The sequence below is a fragment of the Sciurus carolinensis genome, chromosome 14 (genome assembly GCF_902686445.1).
Source record: "Sciurus carolinensis chromosome 14, mSciCar1.2, whole genome shotgun sequence".
Lineage (NCBI taxonomy): Eukaryota > Metazoa > Chordata > Mammalia > Rodentia > Sciuridae > Sciurus > Sciurus carolinensis.
The window spans coordinates 66,541,925-66,561,491 of record NC_062226.1 but is presented as its reverse complement, the minus strand read 5'-3'; the positions used below and the strand labels follow the sequence as shown (position 1 = coordinate 66,561,491).

Here is a 19,567-nt window from a genome sequence, read left to right as displayed (position 1 = left end):
GGACTGGGGTGCAAATAATGGTTAAAATTCAATGTCTCATGGAAACTTGCATTGTTAACATGATCTAATAATTATGTACACAAATTATGTACATATTAGCATAATCTCTTGCAATTCTGTCATTTACTCTGAACTGATAAATGCACAGCTCAATTTTTCTTCAGAGAAAAATAGATGACCTTCCCAACCCTCTAGCACTATAATAAAAATTCTCTGTATTCTCTTTCTGTACTCCAAAATGTTATCAAAATAGTGTCTTATGGTTCTGTCCAATAAAAAGCACCTTTCAAAAGCAAATTTGATGCATCTGCTGCCAAATGGGCATGCCTCCAGTGTAAATCAAAGAAATTCATTTCTTTTGATATTTCACAGAAGTGCATCTAATTAAAAAACTTACACATGAAAATCATACACCAAGACTAACAATCAACAATAAAATATTTAAGCTAAAAAATGTAAATTACTTTTTAATTATAAGAAAACAAAAACATTGACATTAAGTGTTGTAAAAATTCTTCTTGACACCTGAAACTAAGAGGAAAAAACTCTTATTATTAAGTGACAAATAATTTGTTTATGTTAAAAAAAAAAAAAAAAGACCTGGCAAAATACATACACCCATTCCATTTCACAACTCCAAAAAGGTAATGTTCAGCACAGATAGAATTTGACAACAGTCGACCTTCAGGCTTATAAAATTTTCAACTTAAGCCCAATATCAACAGGGTTAATGTAAGCTGGAAAAATACACTTTAATATTCTTTAGACTGCAGTGTAGGTATTTCCTGTGGTGCTGCACTGCCTGATAGTCTGAGTACTTGTGACGATGTGCTCGCTGTGGATTGGATTCAGGAGGCTTGGTTGCACGCTGCTCTCGAGAACAGGCTGCATGCAGCCTACTGGGAATGCTTGACTCAGCTCTGTTTTCTCTCTTTTGGCTTGAGGCTCTGAAGAGTCATCCAGTTCTTCATCCATTTCACTTTCCACTTCACTGCCTTCATCTGCACAAACAATACCAACACAAATTGGAAAACTGTGATCAATGTGTGCCTTAGAAACACTTGAATACAGTACGTCAGGGCAGCAACTTCTTAGCCTTCTCAGGGGACAAAGCTTGTAGGTTTTCCTTTCCTTTTGTATCAATGTTGTATTAAGGCATCTGTAATTCTTTCTCACACAGCAAAGATAATTAATTTTTGGCAATTTGTGATCAAAACTTTAAGAGCTCCTTTAAGAAGAGCTTTGGATTTTCATAAAGCTTCTACATTAAATAAGGGCATATGGCACATACAATCACTTTGGTAGTCACTTTGGTATACCCTGCTGGTTTTGGGGGAATTTACTGAGTTGAAAACATTAAATTAAAAAAAAGAAAAAGATTAAAAGTTTTCAGTTTCTGGGCTAAGGTTGTAGCTTAGTGGTAGAGAGTTTGCCTTACATGTGTAAGGTACTGGGGTCAATCCTTGGGACCACATAAAAACAAGTAAATAAAAATAAAGATATTGTGTCCATCTATGACTAAAAATATTTTTTAAAATGTTTTCAGTTTCTTCTAAAAATTTATACTAAATACAAATTTCACGTATGTAGATGTTAATGTAGGTGACAATGATGTCAATTCAGAATTTAACTATTGCATGTGTAAGCAGGGGTTGCTATGCAGACTTTCTGATACACTCTGATGCTGTAGATCACAGTATTAAATAAACCTTCAATTTTTATTATGAAAAAAAATGAAGAGTGGAGAGTAATATGAGAGTAAAAGAACGCACAATGAGTTCTCATTCCTGGCAACACCAATACTGTTAGTAGTTGGTATTCATTTCTGGAAATTAAATGTGTTAAATAGTCACTGTTACTCCCACATCTTAATACATTTTATATTAACTAAAGCATTATTATAATGGAATATCATTTAATTTTTTCAGTATGCATTGTTAAAATTCAAAAGTACAGTAGAGAGAAATGATGCTCACATACAGTTTTATGACTGTGGAAGATTCTTCTCAGAAGAGTGTAGAGAATATCTCTTCATTAGATCATTGTTAAACAGTAAGGAATATATTCCTACCTTACAAATATTTTTTATTCCCCCAACATGTTTTATTGTTTACAAAAAAAGAGCAAGAACATATATAATGACATCAAATACCTCACTTTTAACTAAAACGTAACTTATCAGGTGTCTACTTATAGTGGCTTGCATGATCAGAGTCAATTGTTCATTCTATTCCATTCTACAGCATATCACAAACTGCATACAATGAGTATCTCTTCATCAGGTTAGGTTGAACCCTTCCTAAGCAACGTTGAATAGCATTTGCAGGGGTACCTACAGTAGAAATCCCTACTAATTCAACTCCTCATATAGACTGGCTCCTTGACTTTTCTTTTGTTACTATCAATAGGGCAAAGATGGTTCCAGAGGAAAAGTGCTAGATGTGAATGGGTGTGAAAGGGTTGTACAATGTTTAGGTCCAAGATGTAAGGTCTGAGAAATGGTATGTTTAGTACACAAAAACTAAAATCAAGTGTACTGGGTTTACTGGAGACACTGATTCAGCACTTTATTCAAAGGCTGGGTGCATTTGAGATCAAAAGATACTGGCTAGAAATGACATTTGTAATGCATTAAGAGAAAAACAAAGAAGTATTCTTGGCCTATCTTCTTTAACCTTTTTCCCTCTGGAAATGAACTTGATAACGTTAGAGTTTGTCAGCATAAGCACATTCAAAGGATTGGGCAGCTGCAGGAACACGGATGTCTTTGACAGACATTTGCTTCAAGAGAGTATAACAGAAACATTTTATGATACTATTTATTCTGTTGTTTCTTCTGTTGATACATGAACCAAAAATGCTTGGAAGGACCCTCTTAGTAGTAGTAGTCTCTCAGCATTGTGATTGTCAAGTTTCATTTTATATAGTTTCTTTTTTTAGAAAAAAATCAACATCTATTACTTGCACATATTAGGGGGATTCAATGGGACATTCCCATGCTTGATCAGTGTGTACTGATCAAATCTAATTCTCTGCATGTTTTGAAATTTTTATACAGGGTCAATATTACTTTTATTATCAGAGGGAAATCCTCATTTTGTAGATAAAGCCAACAAAAACTCAAGATTTCACGTTCTCCTTAGCCTCTGAATATGCCAACTTGGTTGCAGTTCAGGAGGCCTTGGGCTTGGAGGTGAACTGGGACCAGCCTCACCATGTCACGAAGCCGAGGATATATCACACTAATTTTTAGCTTCCTCTCCACAAATAAATAATTGTCAAAATAACATAAGAGCAACACTTAAGAGGAAAAAAAAATCATTTACAAACAGGTAGGGAAAGTAGGGAAAGCCCTGACATCTACCTTGCTGTGAATGGGAGTAACAGTGAGATAATGGGTTGAACAAATTTAAGTGTTCCAGATCTGCTGGACTTAAGTCCGTTTCTAGATGAAAGGGCCCAGTGCAGGCCATATAGCCCATCTCATAGATGAAAGGGCCCTTTGAACAGGCTATAAAGCAATCTGCAAAAGCAAGCCCCTTCTCCAGTTCCTAAAGATAAATCAATGCAATTCTGTAGACATCTTATTCTATAAAGACCCAAAGACATTTCCTGAGAACCCACTTGAGGTTATGGAAGTTTAGTACACGAAAACTAAAATCAAGTGTACTACAGTTTACTGGAGACACTATTCAGCACTTTATTCCAAGGCTGGGTACAATTTGTCATTAATTTATTTCTCTGAGGGTTATCTGGTTATTCCACAGTGGATATATTTGTAGCAACATTGTTTTGGCTATAGTTTTCTAAAATTTTTCTGCTCTACTACTATATGTTTTACCAAAATGGGAATTAAAGTATACACAATTGATAAATAGACAATTGAAAGGGAAGACTTTCCCATGATAGTGATGTTGATTCATACATGACTTTTCCCAGCAATATTAATGTTTTCTACCCCCAAGAAACAGGAGCTGAACACTGAGGACCTTAGAACAGCATGCTCTAGAGAACAGGGTTGCAGTTCTTTGCAGATTCCCAGAATCCTTTCTCTTCTCTCAGATTCCCTACTGGCTCTGGCCTGAAGGATCCGATTTAATCGTCACTGTAACTAGTCTTTGCACATTTTATTCTTGTCTCCAGAAGTCAATATCCATAACACTTCCCTAAACCTCTGATACACCCCCTCCACTTTTAAAGAAAGCTATATTTTACTGTAGTACTTGCTCATTAGAAAGTGTACGTGTTTTTAAAAAAACTACTGTATTGTTTTTTATCAGAATTGTTCGTGTGTGTGTTTGGTTTATAAAGGTGGGTAGGATTTTTGTGTTCTATCTCAACCCCAAATCCTTCTAAATTTTCCCTGTTCTTTTATGAGTGGTTTTGTTGATCTTGAGATTCTCTAGGAATCTATGACATGTAAACATTAGACTATATACTGGAGTAGCAATGCTGCTATTAAAATAGCTGCAGTATATTAAAATACACTCCAGTATATAGTCTAATGTACACATGTGAGTATGTTACCCTCTTCATCTGTACTACCAATGATCTTATTTTCACATTATTATCAGAATTCTTTTCTTATTGAAAAGTTTAACTGAAAAGGTGAGTGGATCTTCTTTCTTCTTGCTTGGTGGGCCTTGAATAAAAATGCCTGGGGGCTCAAATTTATCATTTTTCTCTAAGATTCTGGCCATGGTCAGAAATAATTTCTTATTACTTATAATTAACATAAGTCAAAAAATTTTTAAAAAGTATTGAACTTTAAATTCCATTTCATGCATTTATTATATCTTACATTAGGAAGACACAGGATGGGGTGAAATGGCAAAATAATGAAGGATTCCAAAAGACATGACTGTCATGTTCATCTGGGACTTGTATGCTATTTCTACAATTTCAGAGTGCAGTAGACATATGCTATATTTTCCTCTTTGTGAGTTTTGCTCAAAAGAATTCCTTTAAAAAAGTACATTGTTTTCAATTCTTACCTTTATCCAGATTTCCAGGAGATACAGCATTTAAATCACCAAACTGCAAAACAATAGTCATTTGTGATGGTTACTATTAGGCAGAATAAAATAATATTCTATCAGTCAGTGGAAAAACCGCTCTATGACTTTTTTACAGCTATGAACTAGTGACCATTTTGATCCCTAACTACTTGGGTCACATAATTTTCCAATCAAACTTGTCAAATTTGAAGCTAAATTATGTCACAATTTAGCTGTCTTCATGTCTTTGCAGAAGGATAACACTTTTCTCTGCCTTCCTTGCTTCATCTTATGTTTTATTATTTCAACTCAGTGATGAAGAAATGGGGGTCTGGATGACCTGGATGAAGGTGGAATGTGGTGGAATGAATCTGGAAAGCCCCAATCAAGCAGGACATATAAGCTCCACCTCCCAATGCACGGCAATGAGTCTAGCTGGAATCTCTACATTAGAGCAACATGTTTGTTGAACTCTATTTTAAAAGCTTTTATTAGTGAAAATGAAAAACATAATAGGGGCCCCAGAGTTGATACCACTAATTTTTACAAAATTTTTAATTTGGGATTTCTCTCTTGAGGTTCTTATTTACCAGGGTTCCACTTCGAAAAAAAGAAAGGCATTTGATCATTACTAATGGAAACAAAAGAGCTTGCAACAATATGGAACAATTAACAACCTTCAGCTTATATGTTATTTTTTACTTTGATTCAATAACTTGATAATAATGTTACAGTGAGAAAGTACATTGAGAATCTCAGGGTGGACAGATATGGATACACTAAATAAAACATTGAATAGCAAAAGTAACAAAGCTAATCTGAAAAAAGGTGAAGAGCAACTGCAAAGTACCCACTTTCAAAAATGGTAAACACTTTTTTTTAAGTAGTAAGTCATTATTAGAAATTTAGCTTTCTCAACAGGCTTAGAAAGGATGAGACAGAAATTCTACTTACATTCAGAAGTTTGCTTATAAAGAGTTCCATGATAGTAGTATTTTTTTCATCTACAAGGTATGTCTATAAAGTAATAAAACTGATCTTATTTTGCAAACATACACATGTTGATTTTATTTTTTCCCACCTAGTAAGTACTATTTCATGGTAGCTACCTTGGGAGCTTGTACATTTATTCCAATGTCTAGGGCTCTGGACCTCCTCTTTGACAATTCAGTTCAAGAGTTAGTTCACACAGCATTCAAGAAAGCCCTTCTTGTTATTTTACATCCAACTCTGACTCTAAATTGCATTCACTGCTCTTGGTCCTAAGATTACTTCTCACCACAATCAAATTCATCTTAGCTACAACTCAGGATACTTAAAATAATATGTCATGATGCTCTTTATGATTTCTCAGTCTTTCCAAGGCAGTTTAACAGAAAGACATGCCATACTGCTGTTAGGCCTTAGTGGCTTTACTGGAACAAGGTGCAGCCTTCCTAAGTGACTTCTCTGTAGGGGACAGGGGTGCTTCCTGGGTAGTAACTCTCAGTATATTTGTTTGAAAGTCTGTGTTATTACTTTACAGTTACATCCTACTGGGCAACAAATATAAAATCCTAAGTTCTGAACTATTTTAAAAGTGTCTAAATAAAATTCACAGTGTAAATCATGTAGGATTTCTTGAATTACAAAATATAATCTAAGCCACCAAACACCAAAGGGATTATTTATCCAATTTTTTATATTATTTAAATACTTTAGAAGTGTAAACAGAGATTGCCCATTGCTAAAAGATAAAATTATTTCTAATTAACACAATATAATAAGACTTCTATTTATTTTACATGACTACTTGGTAACACATCCAGTTCCTGAAAGAAGTTGGCAATGATGATTCTAAACATACCTTTATATTTATAAAACAGTGAATACAGATTGAGTATCCTTATCTGAAATGCTTGGGACCAGAAGTATTTCAGATTTCAGATTTATTTGAATGTTGAATTAGTTACATCTTGCAGATGGGACCCAAGTCTAAACAGAAAATCCATTTATGTTTTATATATACTTTACACACACAAGTTAAAAGGTAATTTTATACAATATTTTTACTGCCCCTGAGTTGACTATGACCCATTACATGAGGTTGCATTGGGTGGTATTTTTTACTTATAGTGGTGCTCAAAATATTTCAGACTTTGGAGCATTCTGAATTTTGGATTTTTTAGATTAGGATATTCAACCTGTATTTCATTTGTTGCTGAAAGATCTCTAAAAGTTGTTTATGACTAAATTATTATTCTCATTAATGACTAACAGGATCACACAAAGTGGCTAGACTTATGTGAACATTTTTTTTCAAAAGAAACATGTTTTTACTTGCTCCTTAATTCTGAAAACACAAGAAGTTCCTTAATATAAAGGTTTTCCTTAGAAAATTGCCATTTAATCTGAATAATATGTTTGATTATTTATGATCTGAAAATAAAAACCAAAATAACTGGAGTCTCAGTGACTGCTATTGTCATTAGTAAAATAACATCCATATTCTACATGCTGGGTGCTTATCACTATGCTCTGGACAAGGTACAAAGAACTCAGAGATGCTATCAATGCCTCTGGTTGTCTCTTGGATTAATGACAAAGTTCTAAACTTATAGCAAATGCAAATTATAGATTTAAAACTTTAAAATTCTATGGAGAAAGATTTTAATATCTTAATATAAAAAAAGGTTTATATGCATTCAACATGTGAGGAACAAATATATATATATATATTATATATATATATATATATATATACACACATACATACACACAGACACACACATGCACATATAAAATTATAGGGGGAAAACTATAAACCTACAGATAGACCGGTAAGATTCAGATAATCAATACATTTGCTCATTTCTTCTATAAATATTTATTGAGAACACTACATGCTGGGTACTATGCCGACGAATACCAGTCAGATCAATTTGGAAAAATTTGCTTCTCATGGAGGTGGCTATCAGAAATTGCTTCTATTATGAAAATAGATAGGTGAGCAGAAAAATAAGGCAGCCTGGGAAACTTTAGGGAAGGCTTAGAAGCATGAGTCAAAGCCTTGGAAATGGAAATTAACTGTACAATTACATGACTTGAGAGCAAGTCACAACAGCAGGAACATGAACAGTGGCAGAGAAGATTGAGTGGACATGAGGAAGACAGGACCACCGAGAGCAGACAGATGACAATACCTACATTAGGCCAGCACACATGAGAAACAGAAGAGAGGAAACAGGAAGAGATCTAGATGAAAAAATGAACTCTTACAAGAAAGTACAGAGATTATTGTAAATTGACAGCTCCAGAAAGGGCAGGAACTTGTTGCATTGTAATTTCCCCTGTTGCACATGGATTGGAGGGGGCTACCATTGTTTGATGTGGCATCTTACCATATAAAATGTACATTCATGGTTCAGTGTATTGTAGGCTTTTTTTCCAAATATTATGACCTCAAATGTCACTTTCGTAATATCACTTTCTTGAAGAAGCTTTCCTAAATTTCCTCCTCTGTTATTCTCAATCACTGCATCATGCTCGTTTCCTTCAAAATACATTGAAGGACCTGCAATAATGAGCAATATGTACTTTTTTTGCTCCTCTACTATCTTCCCAACCATGTCAGTGCCATGGGGGGGGGCCCTATTTATTCTCTTTGTATATGTATTCCAGAACCTAGTATAGTGCCTAATACATATTAAAGGCTAAATAATTATCAAATAAATGCATTTACTTCCTCATTTCAGTCTCACCAAAAACGTACACATTTAACAAGGCAGCAAGTTTAGATTTCATTTTACAACCATTGAAAATGATGAGTTGGGGCTGGGATATAGCTCAGTGGCAAAGTATCTGCCTCACATTTGTAAAACCCTAGGTTTGTGATTCCCAGTTCCAAAAAATATACAGAAAAAAAGAATCCCATCAAAATAAACAAATATGATTTTTAAAAAGTTTTTAAGAAAGAGAAAATGATGAGTTGATTTACCTAACATCATATAGTGAATATCGTTTGGTCATGCTACATTTTAGATTAGATAGTCTGACTCTCACTTTAGTGGGGAGAACGTTTGGGGTGTGAAAGAGGGAAGAAAGGAAGGAGGAAGGTGAAGTGGGTGGGGGGGAGGAGGAGGAGAGATACATACATAGAAGAAGGAATATAAATTAAGGGACTTTCAAAAGTGCATTGGAGATAGAAAGCATGGCATTCAATATATGTAGGAATTAAAATTCTGTCAGCTAGACAAATAAGCAATAATCTAAAATGAAAACTAGAATGGATCATAGACACAGTGTGTGTTGTTTCCTATCCTAGGAACCATTTACTCTAGGTCCTAACTGGGGTCACAATAATGAACACCCTCTTGGACAACAGAAGACAAAGAAAATGCATGGCCAAGGCAGTCATTGGCAGTCTGTCAAACCACAAATGCATAGCGAGACTAACAATGGCCATGAAGTATAACATGGTAACCAGCATGTCAACCTGACAGCAGAGTCAGGGCAACTACGGGCACATCCCTGAAAGACTCCCGAGAGTGACCTTGGCTGTGGTCAGGCAGTTGAGAAGCAATTTGTCACAGGACTTTGAAGCCTAATACTTGCCCCTGAGTACAGACACCAGATAGAAACCTGGCTAATAAGCATGCAGGTGCACTGTAGAGACCACTGTACCTTAGACTCAGTTTCAGCTGACTTGACACAGAGCAAGGCAAGCCTGGTACTATAGCACTTGGGCACTGAAATAACACAAAGGTACTCAGACACCAAGCAAAGGAGGATCCATGGGGGCCAGAATAGGGAGTAGGAGTAAAGAGTTCAAGGATCAGAATGAAGACCTCATCCTTAGGGACACCTTCCCTGTTGGAAAAGCTCACCCTACACTGGGAAGAACAGACATCTGAGTAATCATAATCCATACTTAAGTTACATAGAATTCTTTATAAGCATAATCACTGTTTGCTAATTATTTAAACAAATCTGAAGCAAGTCATCCCATAGTTTTAACTTGTTTTTTTTCTCCCCAAACCCCCCCAAAACAAAACAACAGCAAAAACAAGTTAGAGCACGTCACATAGTGCCAGTGCCCACATAGTAAGGGATCGCTGTTATTACTATAATTATCATCGTCTCTAAAGAACTGTTGACCAGATGTGCAGGGATCAATCTGACTCCGCTGTCCTGGTGCCCTGAAAGTATATCAAAGGAACTGTATCTTCCTTAACTTTTCTCTTAACAAGTCACCTTGAACAACCAGGTGAACATCTCATATAGAAGCCACACCTTACAGGCAATATCCCTGTTAGTGCATTCAGATTATAGATTTATAAGTAGACAGATAACTCTCTCTCCCTCCTTTTCTATTAAGATATTAGCTGTCCAAGTGTAAAAACATTATATTAACTAAGCTACCACAAAACAAAACAAAAACAAAAGAGCCCCAAACAGACTGGCAAACATTTTTGTTAAGGGAGCAGATGGTAAATGTTTTAGGTTTATAATCCTTTAAGAACTACCATATTTAGTCAGTTCTGCCACATTAGAGCAAAATTCATAGATAATAGGTAAATGATGAGCATGACTTATTTCTAATAAAACACTAGTTACAAAAATAGATGATGGGCTGGATTTCGGCTGTGGGCTTTTGCTGACTCCTGGTCTGAAGAAGAGCTGCTCTAGCAGCTCTGACTAAGACTTGCTCCAGTTCATGGTCCATGAGGGGAAGATCTTTTAAGGAAGGTGTAAGGGCTTTGGCTACAGGAAGGATGTGGAACCAGAAGCTTTAAAAGCAAGAACATCTTGTGTGCAGGGGCACTGACTGATGAAAGTCATGACGTAAGAATCAGGGTCCTCTTTTATTTATTTATTTATTTGGAAATAGTTAAAATCAGAGCCGAAATCAACGAAATCGAAACAAAAGAAACAATCGGAAAAATTAACAAAATAAATAGTTGGTTCTTTGAAAAAATAAATAAAATTGATAAACCCTTAGCCACACTAACAAAGAGAAAGAGGGAGAAAACTCAAATTACTAAAATTCGGAATGAACAAGGAAACATCACAACAGACACGAGTGAAATACAAAACATAATTAGAAGCTATTTCGAAAATCTATACTCCAACAAAACAGAAAACCTCGAAGACATCAACAAATTTCTAGAGACATATGAACTACCTAAACTGAACGAGGAGGACATACACAACTTAAATAAACCAATTTCAAGCAATGAAATAGAAGAGGTCATCAAAAGCCTACCAACAAAGAAAAGTCCAGGACCAGATGGGTTCTCAGCCAAGTTCTACAAAACCTTTAAAGAAGAGCTCATTCCAATACTCCTCAAACTATTCCATGAAATAGAAGAGGAGGGAACCCTACCAAACTCGTTCTATGAAGCCAATATCACCCTGATACCTAAACCAGACAGAGACACATCGAGGAAAGAAAATTTCAGACCAATATCCAACATCGATGCAAAAATTCTCAACAAAATTTTAGCAAATCGCATACAAATATATATTAAAAAGATAGTGCACCACGATCAAGTGGGTTTTATCCCAGGGATGCGAGGTTGGTTCAACATCCGGAAATCAATAAATGTCATTCACCATATCAACAGACTTAAAGTTAAGAATCACATGATTATTTCAATAGATGCAGAAAAAGCATTCGATAAAATACAACATCCCTTCATGCTCAAAACACTAGAAAAAATTGGGGTAGTGGGAACATTCCTAAACATTATAAAGGCAATCTACGCTAAGCCCATGGCTAATATCATTCTAAATGGTGAAAAACTGAAAGCGTTCCCCCTAAAAACTGGAACAAGGCAGGGATGCCCTCTTTCACCACTTCTATTCAACATCGTCCTTGAGACTCTAGCCAGAGCAATCAGACAAACGAAAGAAATTAAAGGGATACGAATAGGAAAAGAAGAACTCAAACTATCCCTGTTCGCTGATGACATGATTATATATTTCGAGGAACCTGGAAATTCCACCAGAAAACTTTTAGAACTCATAAGTGAATTCAGTAAAGTAGCAGGTTACAAGATCAATGCTCATAAATCCAATGCATTTTTATACATAAGTGATGAATCTTCAGAAAGAGAAATTAGGAAAACTACCCCATTCACAATAGCATCGAAAAAAATAAAATACTTGGGAATCAATCTCACAAAAGAGGTGAAAGACCTCTACAATGAGAACTACAGAACACTAAAGAAAGAAATTCAAGAAAACCTTAGACGATGGAAAGATCTCCCATGTTCCTGGATAGGCAGAATTAATATCGTCAAAATGGCTATACTACCTAAAGTGCTATACAGATTCAATGCAATTCCAATTAAAATCCCAATGATGTACCTTGCAGAAATAGAGCAAGCAATTATGAAATTCATCTGGAAGAATAAAAAACCTAGAATAGCTAAAGCAATCCTCAGTAGCAAGAGCGAAGCAGGGGGTATTGCAATACCAGATCTTCAACTCTACTACAAAGCAATAGTAACAAAAACGGCATGGTATTGGTACCAAAATAGACAGGTAGATCAATGGTACAGAATAGAGGACATGGACACAAACCCAAATAAATACAATTTTCTCATACTAGACAAAGGTTCCAACAATATGCAATGGAGAAAAGATAGCCTCTTCAACAAATGGTGCTGGGAAAACTGGAAAACCATATGCAATAGAATGAAATTAAACCCCTATCTCTCACCCTACACAAAACTCAACTCAAAATGGATCAAGGACCTCGGAATCAGACCAGAGACCCTGCATCTTATAGAAGAAAAAGTAGGTCCAAATCTTCAACTTGTTGGCTTAGGATCAGACTTCCTTAACAGGACTCCCATAGCACAAGAAATAAAAGCAAGAATCAACAACTGGGATAGATTCAAACTTAAAAGCTTTCTCTCAGCAAAGGAAACTATCAGAAATGTGAAGAGAGAGCCTACAGAGTGGGAGAATATCTTTGCCAACCATACCTCAGATAGAGCGCTAATTTCCAGAATCTATAAAGAACTCAAAAAACTCTACACGAAGAATACAAATAATCCAATCAACAAATGGGCTAAGGAAATGAACAGACACTTCACAGAAGATGTACAAGTAATCACCAGATATATGAAAAAATGTTCAACATCCCTAGTAATAAGGGAAATGCAAATCAAAACTACCCTAAGATTTCATCTCACCCCAATTAGAATGGCGATTATCAAGAATACAAGCAACAATAGGTGTTGGCGAGGATGTGGTGAAAAAGGAACACTCATACATTGCTGGTGGGGTTGCAAATTAGTGCAGCCACTCTGGAAAGCAGTGTGGAGATTCCTCAGAAAGCTTGGAATGGAAACACCATTTGACCCAGCTAGCCCACTCCTTGGTCTATACCCAAAGGACTTAAAATCAGCATACTACAGAGATACAGCCACATCAATGTTCATTGCTGCTCAATTCACCATAGCCAGATTGTGGAACCAACCTAGATGCCCTTCAGTTGATGAATGGATAAAGAAACTGTGGCATATTTATACAATGGAATATTACTCCGCAATGAAGAATGATAAAATTATGGCATTTGTAGGCAAATGGTCGAAATTGGAGAACATCATGCTAAGTGAGATAAGCCAATCTCAAAAAACTAAAGGACGAATGATCTCGCTGATAAGCGGATGAGGACATATAATGGGGGGTGGGAGGGGCTAGCATTAGGTTTAGGGTTAGGTTTAGAGTTAGGCTAAGGAGAGCGGTAAGAATGAAGGAAAGAAGGACTGTGTAGAGGGAAAAGAGGGGTGGGAGGGGTGGGAGGGGTGGGAGGGGTGGGGGTGAGGGGAAAAATAAAATAAACATCATTACCCTATGTAAACGTAAAAAAAAAAATAAAATAAATAAAATAAAAATAAAAAGGTTCAATTTAAAAAAAAAACAAAAAACAAATGGGATACATGTTGTTTCTCTGTTTGTACATGGAGTCAAGGCATACCATTTGTGTAATCATAAATTTATATAGGGTAATGTTGTTTGATTCATTCTGTTATTTTTTTCCCTTCCCCCCACCGCTCCCACCCCTCTTTTCCCTCTATACAGTCCTTCCTTCCTCCATTCTTGCCCCCCTCCCTAACCCTAACTCTAACCCTAACACTAACCCCTCCCACCCCCCAGTATGTGTCATCATCCACTTATTAGCGATATCATTCTTCCTTTGGTTTTTTGAGATTGGCTTATCTCACTTAGCATGATATTCTCCAATTTCATCCATTTGCCTGCAAATGCCATAATTTTATCATTCTTTATGGCTGAGTAATATTCCATTGTATATATATACCACAGTTTCTTTATCCATTCGTCAGTTGAAGGACATCTAGGTTGGTTCCACAATCTGGCTATTGTGAATTGAGCAGCTATGAACATTGATGTGGCTGTATCTCTGTAGTATGCTGATTTTAAGTCCTTTGGGTATAGGCCAAGGAGTGGGATAGCTGGGTCAAATGGTGGTTCCATTCCAAGCTTTCTGAGGAATCTCCACACTGCTTTCCAGAGTGGCTGCACTAATTTGCAGCCCCACCAGCAATGTATGAGTGTACCTTTCTCCCCACATCCTCGCCAACACCTATTGTTGCTTGTATTCTTGATAATCGCCATTCTAATTGGGGTGAGATGGAATCTTAGGGTGGTTTTGATTTGCATTTCTCTTATTACTAGAGATGTTGAACATTTTTCCATATGTTTGTTGATTGCTTGTAAGGTCATCTTTTAAAGAGAGAAGTCATTTTCAAAAATAATCTTTCTTCATTCTCTGGATGCTTGCACATATAGACAAAGATGGAGTGAGGTGGTGTTTCTTTTTCTTTTCTTCTTTTTTTCTGGGTGGGGGGTAGATTTTGGGAACCAATCCCTTTTTACTTTTTTGAGACAGGGTTTCACTACATTGCCCAGCTGGCCTTGAGCTTGTGATCCTCCTGCCTTGGCCTGCTGAGTACCAGTGAGGTTGGTATTTATTTGTGCAAATAAGTGGAAGAAGTCTAGGATGCAAGACTGAGGGAAGGACAAAAGACAAGAGATGGGGAAAAGACTGTATATCAATAACTCAGACAGGGAAAGCTTTTTCCCTGTGGGAAGTTTTTTCTAATTTAGATGGTAGGTGAAGATGTAAGGAGACAGTTTCACATAAATATGATTTTCAGGATTAGATCATCATTGCACAAGTGATAGTGAGATGCATGGCAAGGAGAGGAAGAAGAAGAAAACACTACACTGGAGGACAAATCTATAATCAGAAGGTAATAACTGAGCAGTATTTATTCAAATCAATGTCACTTTCACACTGTGTAAGAGCTTCCTGTTGCTGCAGCAACAAACTTACACTTAGTGGATAAAAGTAATCCAAACTTCATTATCTTATAATTTTGAGCCTCGTGGAGCTCGAACAGTGGTGTTGGCAGGGTTGTTTCTGTCTGGAGGCTTAGAGGAGAATTTTTATTTTTTTCCTTTTCCAGTTTCTACAGGTTGCCCATATTTCCTTAGTTTGCACCCCTTTCTCATCTCCAAAGACAGTAATATCACGTCATATGTTTCCCATACTGCATCACCCTGACACAAATTCTTCTGCATCTCAGGGGAATCTGTTTTCAGATCAGTCAATTAGCAACCTCAGTTCCATCTGCAACCTAACATATCTACAGGTTCCAGAGATTAAGATACAGACATCTCTGGAGGCCCATTTTACTGCCTACCACATATACCCAAGTTATTTTTAAAAGATTGTCACATTTGCCTGAGTGAAACCGTATAACATTAATTTTTTCCCTAGTACTGATGGAAACACACCCAACTAGATTAAGCTATTTAGAACACAGTAATTTTTTCTTAATTATTTTGTTTTGTCTTCTTCACTAGGGGTGGGTTAGGGTGTGTGGTGGTATTTAGCAATCATCAATTTTTTATGATATATATTTGTCACTTTGGACACATATCTGATTTTTCATTTACAGACTTTGGGTTTTATATACAACATACTACTAGTCTGTAAAGTTTTTACAGCATTCAGTTCAATGTGTAGGATTCTTGAAATAATATATGCATTTAAGAAGTTTATCAGGATCACAGAGTTGAAAGTAGTTAATGTTACACAAGAAAGCCATTCTGGACAATGAAGTTGAAGTCAAAGCTGAGGAGACTAAAAGCTATGGGGTAGTAAGGCCAGGACACCTTAAAATCCACACCCAAATGAAATTCTATTGAGAAACACTAACATTATAGTCATCCATGAGGAATAGGTTACATCCTGGTCCTGTCAATAATTTATGAGGGCCAACTCGAATCATTGGCTGTGCCATGAGAAGCTGCAAAGACCTGGGGAAGCCCTCTTGTGCTAGCACTACTTGATGATTCTGTAAGGATCCATGCTGTGCAAAGGCTAGCAGACAGATGCCAACGTGTCATATGATCAGACAAAAGAAGGAACCACAGGCCACAAACACAATCCAAAAGTAAACTTTCCTCCTCTACTCTAAGCATTCCTGCTCACCTGGGAACCATCATAAGTACCTGACAGACCAAACAGCTGACCAGAAAATCTTTAGCCAGAAAATACTACTCATACTACTCATAAGCCACAGTGGAAGCAATCTACACAGATTCAGATTAAAGTGATGCTCTGGGCTCATATTGAGGATAGGTAACTTCAGATTTACTTATGTAGAAAGAAAATATGTATATATGTGTTTGTGGATACACTTTGCCAATTTCTGCCAATGAATCATTTGCTCTAGGAATGAAGATCTTTAAGTTGTCATAGGTACCGAACAGATGAGTTTACAATACATTGAAATGGTTTCTATCTTCTAGTTGAAATAAGATATATCTTTGGGACTTAATCTACCTATTAACTTGCATAAAGTCTATATAGGATCCCCATTTTATAACTACTTATAAAAGTTTTCATTCATTCCTACTAGTTAAGATTTAATTTGAGTCTAGCAATATTGCCTAGTTAGATCTAATTATGTTTATGCTTCTTCCTAATGTTGCCATTTTCTTTTCTAATTGACTTATTTCCCCATTCTATTTTGTTGGTTGTTTTTTTTTCAAAGCATTGAATTAGTTTGCCTCTGACTATCACTTTGGCTATATACCAAAGAATGCTGTTGGATTCTTTGTAATTCCATGAATCATTTGACTCAACATTCGAAACTGTCTGCAGGCTATTTTTTTCTGTCACAATACAGTATTATTACAGCCTGCATGTGCTTTATGTTATCTGTTTTATTTATTTTACCTTCTAAGTTCATCTTACAAAGACACAGGTCCAAAAACTGATGGTCTAATTGCACACATTATTACTTGAATTGTCAGTGCAGAATCAATTTTTAAAAATCTAATCCAGAATGGAAAGCAATTGAATACAGTCCTAATTATATATATAAAAACTTCAATATTTATATATTTATGTAATGTGCCTGCCTATCCACCCTCCCACCCACCCACCCACCTACCTACCTACCTACCTACCTACTTACCTAAGGTAATCCTCACAACATCCCTGCGAAGAAATGGTCCTGTGATTAGACTGGTGATGAGAAAATGAAGATTCAAGCAAAGCTATGTATAACTTTGCTAGGTTGGAAAGATATTAAATGGGAAACATGGAATTTCAATTCAAGCATGGAATATTGCATGAGAAGAACAAGAGAGGATGTGGACCAGCCTGACCCTGATTTGGGTTACAATTCTACCACTACCAGTGATGTGATCCCTAACAAGTTAAACTCTTTGAGCCTTAGATTTCCTTATAAATGAAACAGATAGGATTAACTTGAAGATTAAATATGCTCATGTTTGCAAAAGATCCTAGAACAGTGTGTCTATTAAGTCATATTGTTTTCAAAACCTAATTTTCAAATACTGTTGATATAAAGCCCTAAAATTCCATTCGCTAGGCACAATATGATGATTTCAAAACAAAATGCCTCTAACTGAGTGGGGTGAAAGGAAGCACAGCCTGAATATGGAACTGTATCTTACTCTTGAACTTAAGGCAATGTAAATTCAATCTGAAGCTGGAGTTTGAAGTCAGCTTATGTACTGACCAAGGCATTTATGACACAAGCAAATACTATGGGAAGGGTCAGCCTGATGTGTGCATCTGTGTTGTATGTTTGCTGGTGTGACGGAGATTACAACTGGAAATAACTGATGAACTTGGATGATATCAATATGTAAACTGTAGTCTAACTAACTGCTACTCTCTCTGCTCTTCTAAGAAATTACTGAAAAAATGAGGCCCTTTAAAGCTTTCCTTACAGAAGGAAGAAGACTGTTCACATTCAAATTTGGAATTTCCTGTCCCAATGCTATCTTTTCAACCCTCTATCCTGAGATTGGACTTTGTAACATTCTGAACTTTACAAATCACATACAAGTGAGCAATGGTCTATGATTTTTGTTCTATTAACTAAGGTTAGTTAATAGAACTGATTGAAAGGGGTTAGGTAGTAGTAACTATTTTGGATGGTGGAGAGAAATGACTTTGTCATGTCATAGTTTCTTTAAATGTCTTCAAAATGTATAAATGCATTCTACTGTCATGTACACTTAATTAGAACAAATAAAATTAAAAACAAAAAAGAAAAGCCAAAAAAATGTTTTTTAAATGAGAACCAAATTCACCAAAGCACTTTACATTGAGCATTGGCATAAGGTTTCACAACTGAGGGGAAAAAAACTGCTTACTTTCCAATTTTATAATATGTACAAGGAATACTAACGTTTTATTTGGCAACATCTTTCGTACTTATCTATATAATTTCAAGTATGTGTTGTTTTTTTTTTTTTTTCCCCTTAATTTAAGTCTGCTAAAAAGACCAAGATTTCTGGCAGTTGGGTTCATAATAAGGCAAATTCCACCCTATCATTGCTGTTGGTCCTGCCCATTGGGGTTGAGCCATGTGTCCTGGCAGTTATGTGCTAGAGTCACTGCGCACATAGAGCAGAATATCTATATTGCAGCTTTAACCATTCAGGCTTTTGTGCCCCCCTGGGAACACAGCAACATGTGTACTTTTTATATAACATTGTTTCAAAATCTCTAAGGAACAGTCATGGGAGCATATGCAGGTAGTGAAGTGTTCAACTATGGAGAGCACTGCTTTGCCTTTCTCAGGGCTATTCCCCACAGAGACAAGTGGACGTGTCTCTGTGTCTCTTGGAGCCTGTTTCACCTCTACACCTCCCCTGACTCCTACCATACTCATGTTTTCTGAGATCCCAGAATTCCCTGCCCCAAGGTTTGAATTCCTTCCTAGGTCTGTGTAGGTCTCTTAAGTTTACCCTTCTGAGGAAAGAAGGACAGCCAAGGTAACTGTTTGCAAGGGACAGAGAAAGCACTGGGCCAAGGTGTCCATAAAAAAAGTGCCTGAACTACCCATAGTATAAGATGGAGGAGTGATGCATGAGAAGAGTGGTATTTAGGGGCCAGAGTCTGGCTGTCTATGCCATCATTCTCTGGCATGGAATCTGGAGGAGATATAGGACTTTACATTTAAATGCTTTTCTAGTAAAGAAGATATTTGTCAAGGTGGGTG

General features: G+C 36.4%; 1 protein-coding gene across 1 annotated transcript in view; it reads right to left on the bottom strand.

Moving 5' to 3' along the window:
• Positions 1 to 513: 513 nt before the first annotated feature.
• Rfx3 (regulatory factor X3) overlaps positions 514 to 19,567 on the bottom strand; it is a 287,161-nt gene continuing 268,107 nt past the window's right edge. The window contains exons 16-17 of the mRNA XM_047524971.1: positions 4,995 to 5,037; positions 514 to 1,001 (exon numbers count right to left, since the gene is read on the bottom strand). Of these exons, the coding sequence (XP_047380927.1) occupies positions 763 to 1,001; positions 4,995 to 5,037 (282 nt within the window). The 3' untranslated portion in view covers positions 514 to 762. The remainder of the gene's footprint in view (positions 1,002 to 4,994; positions 5,038 to 19,567) is intronic.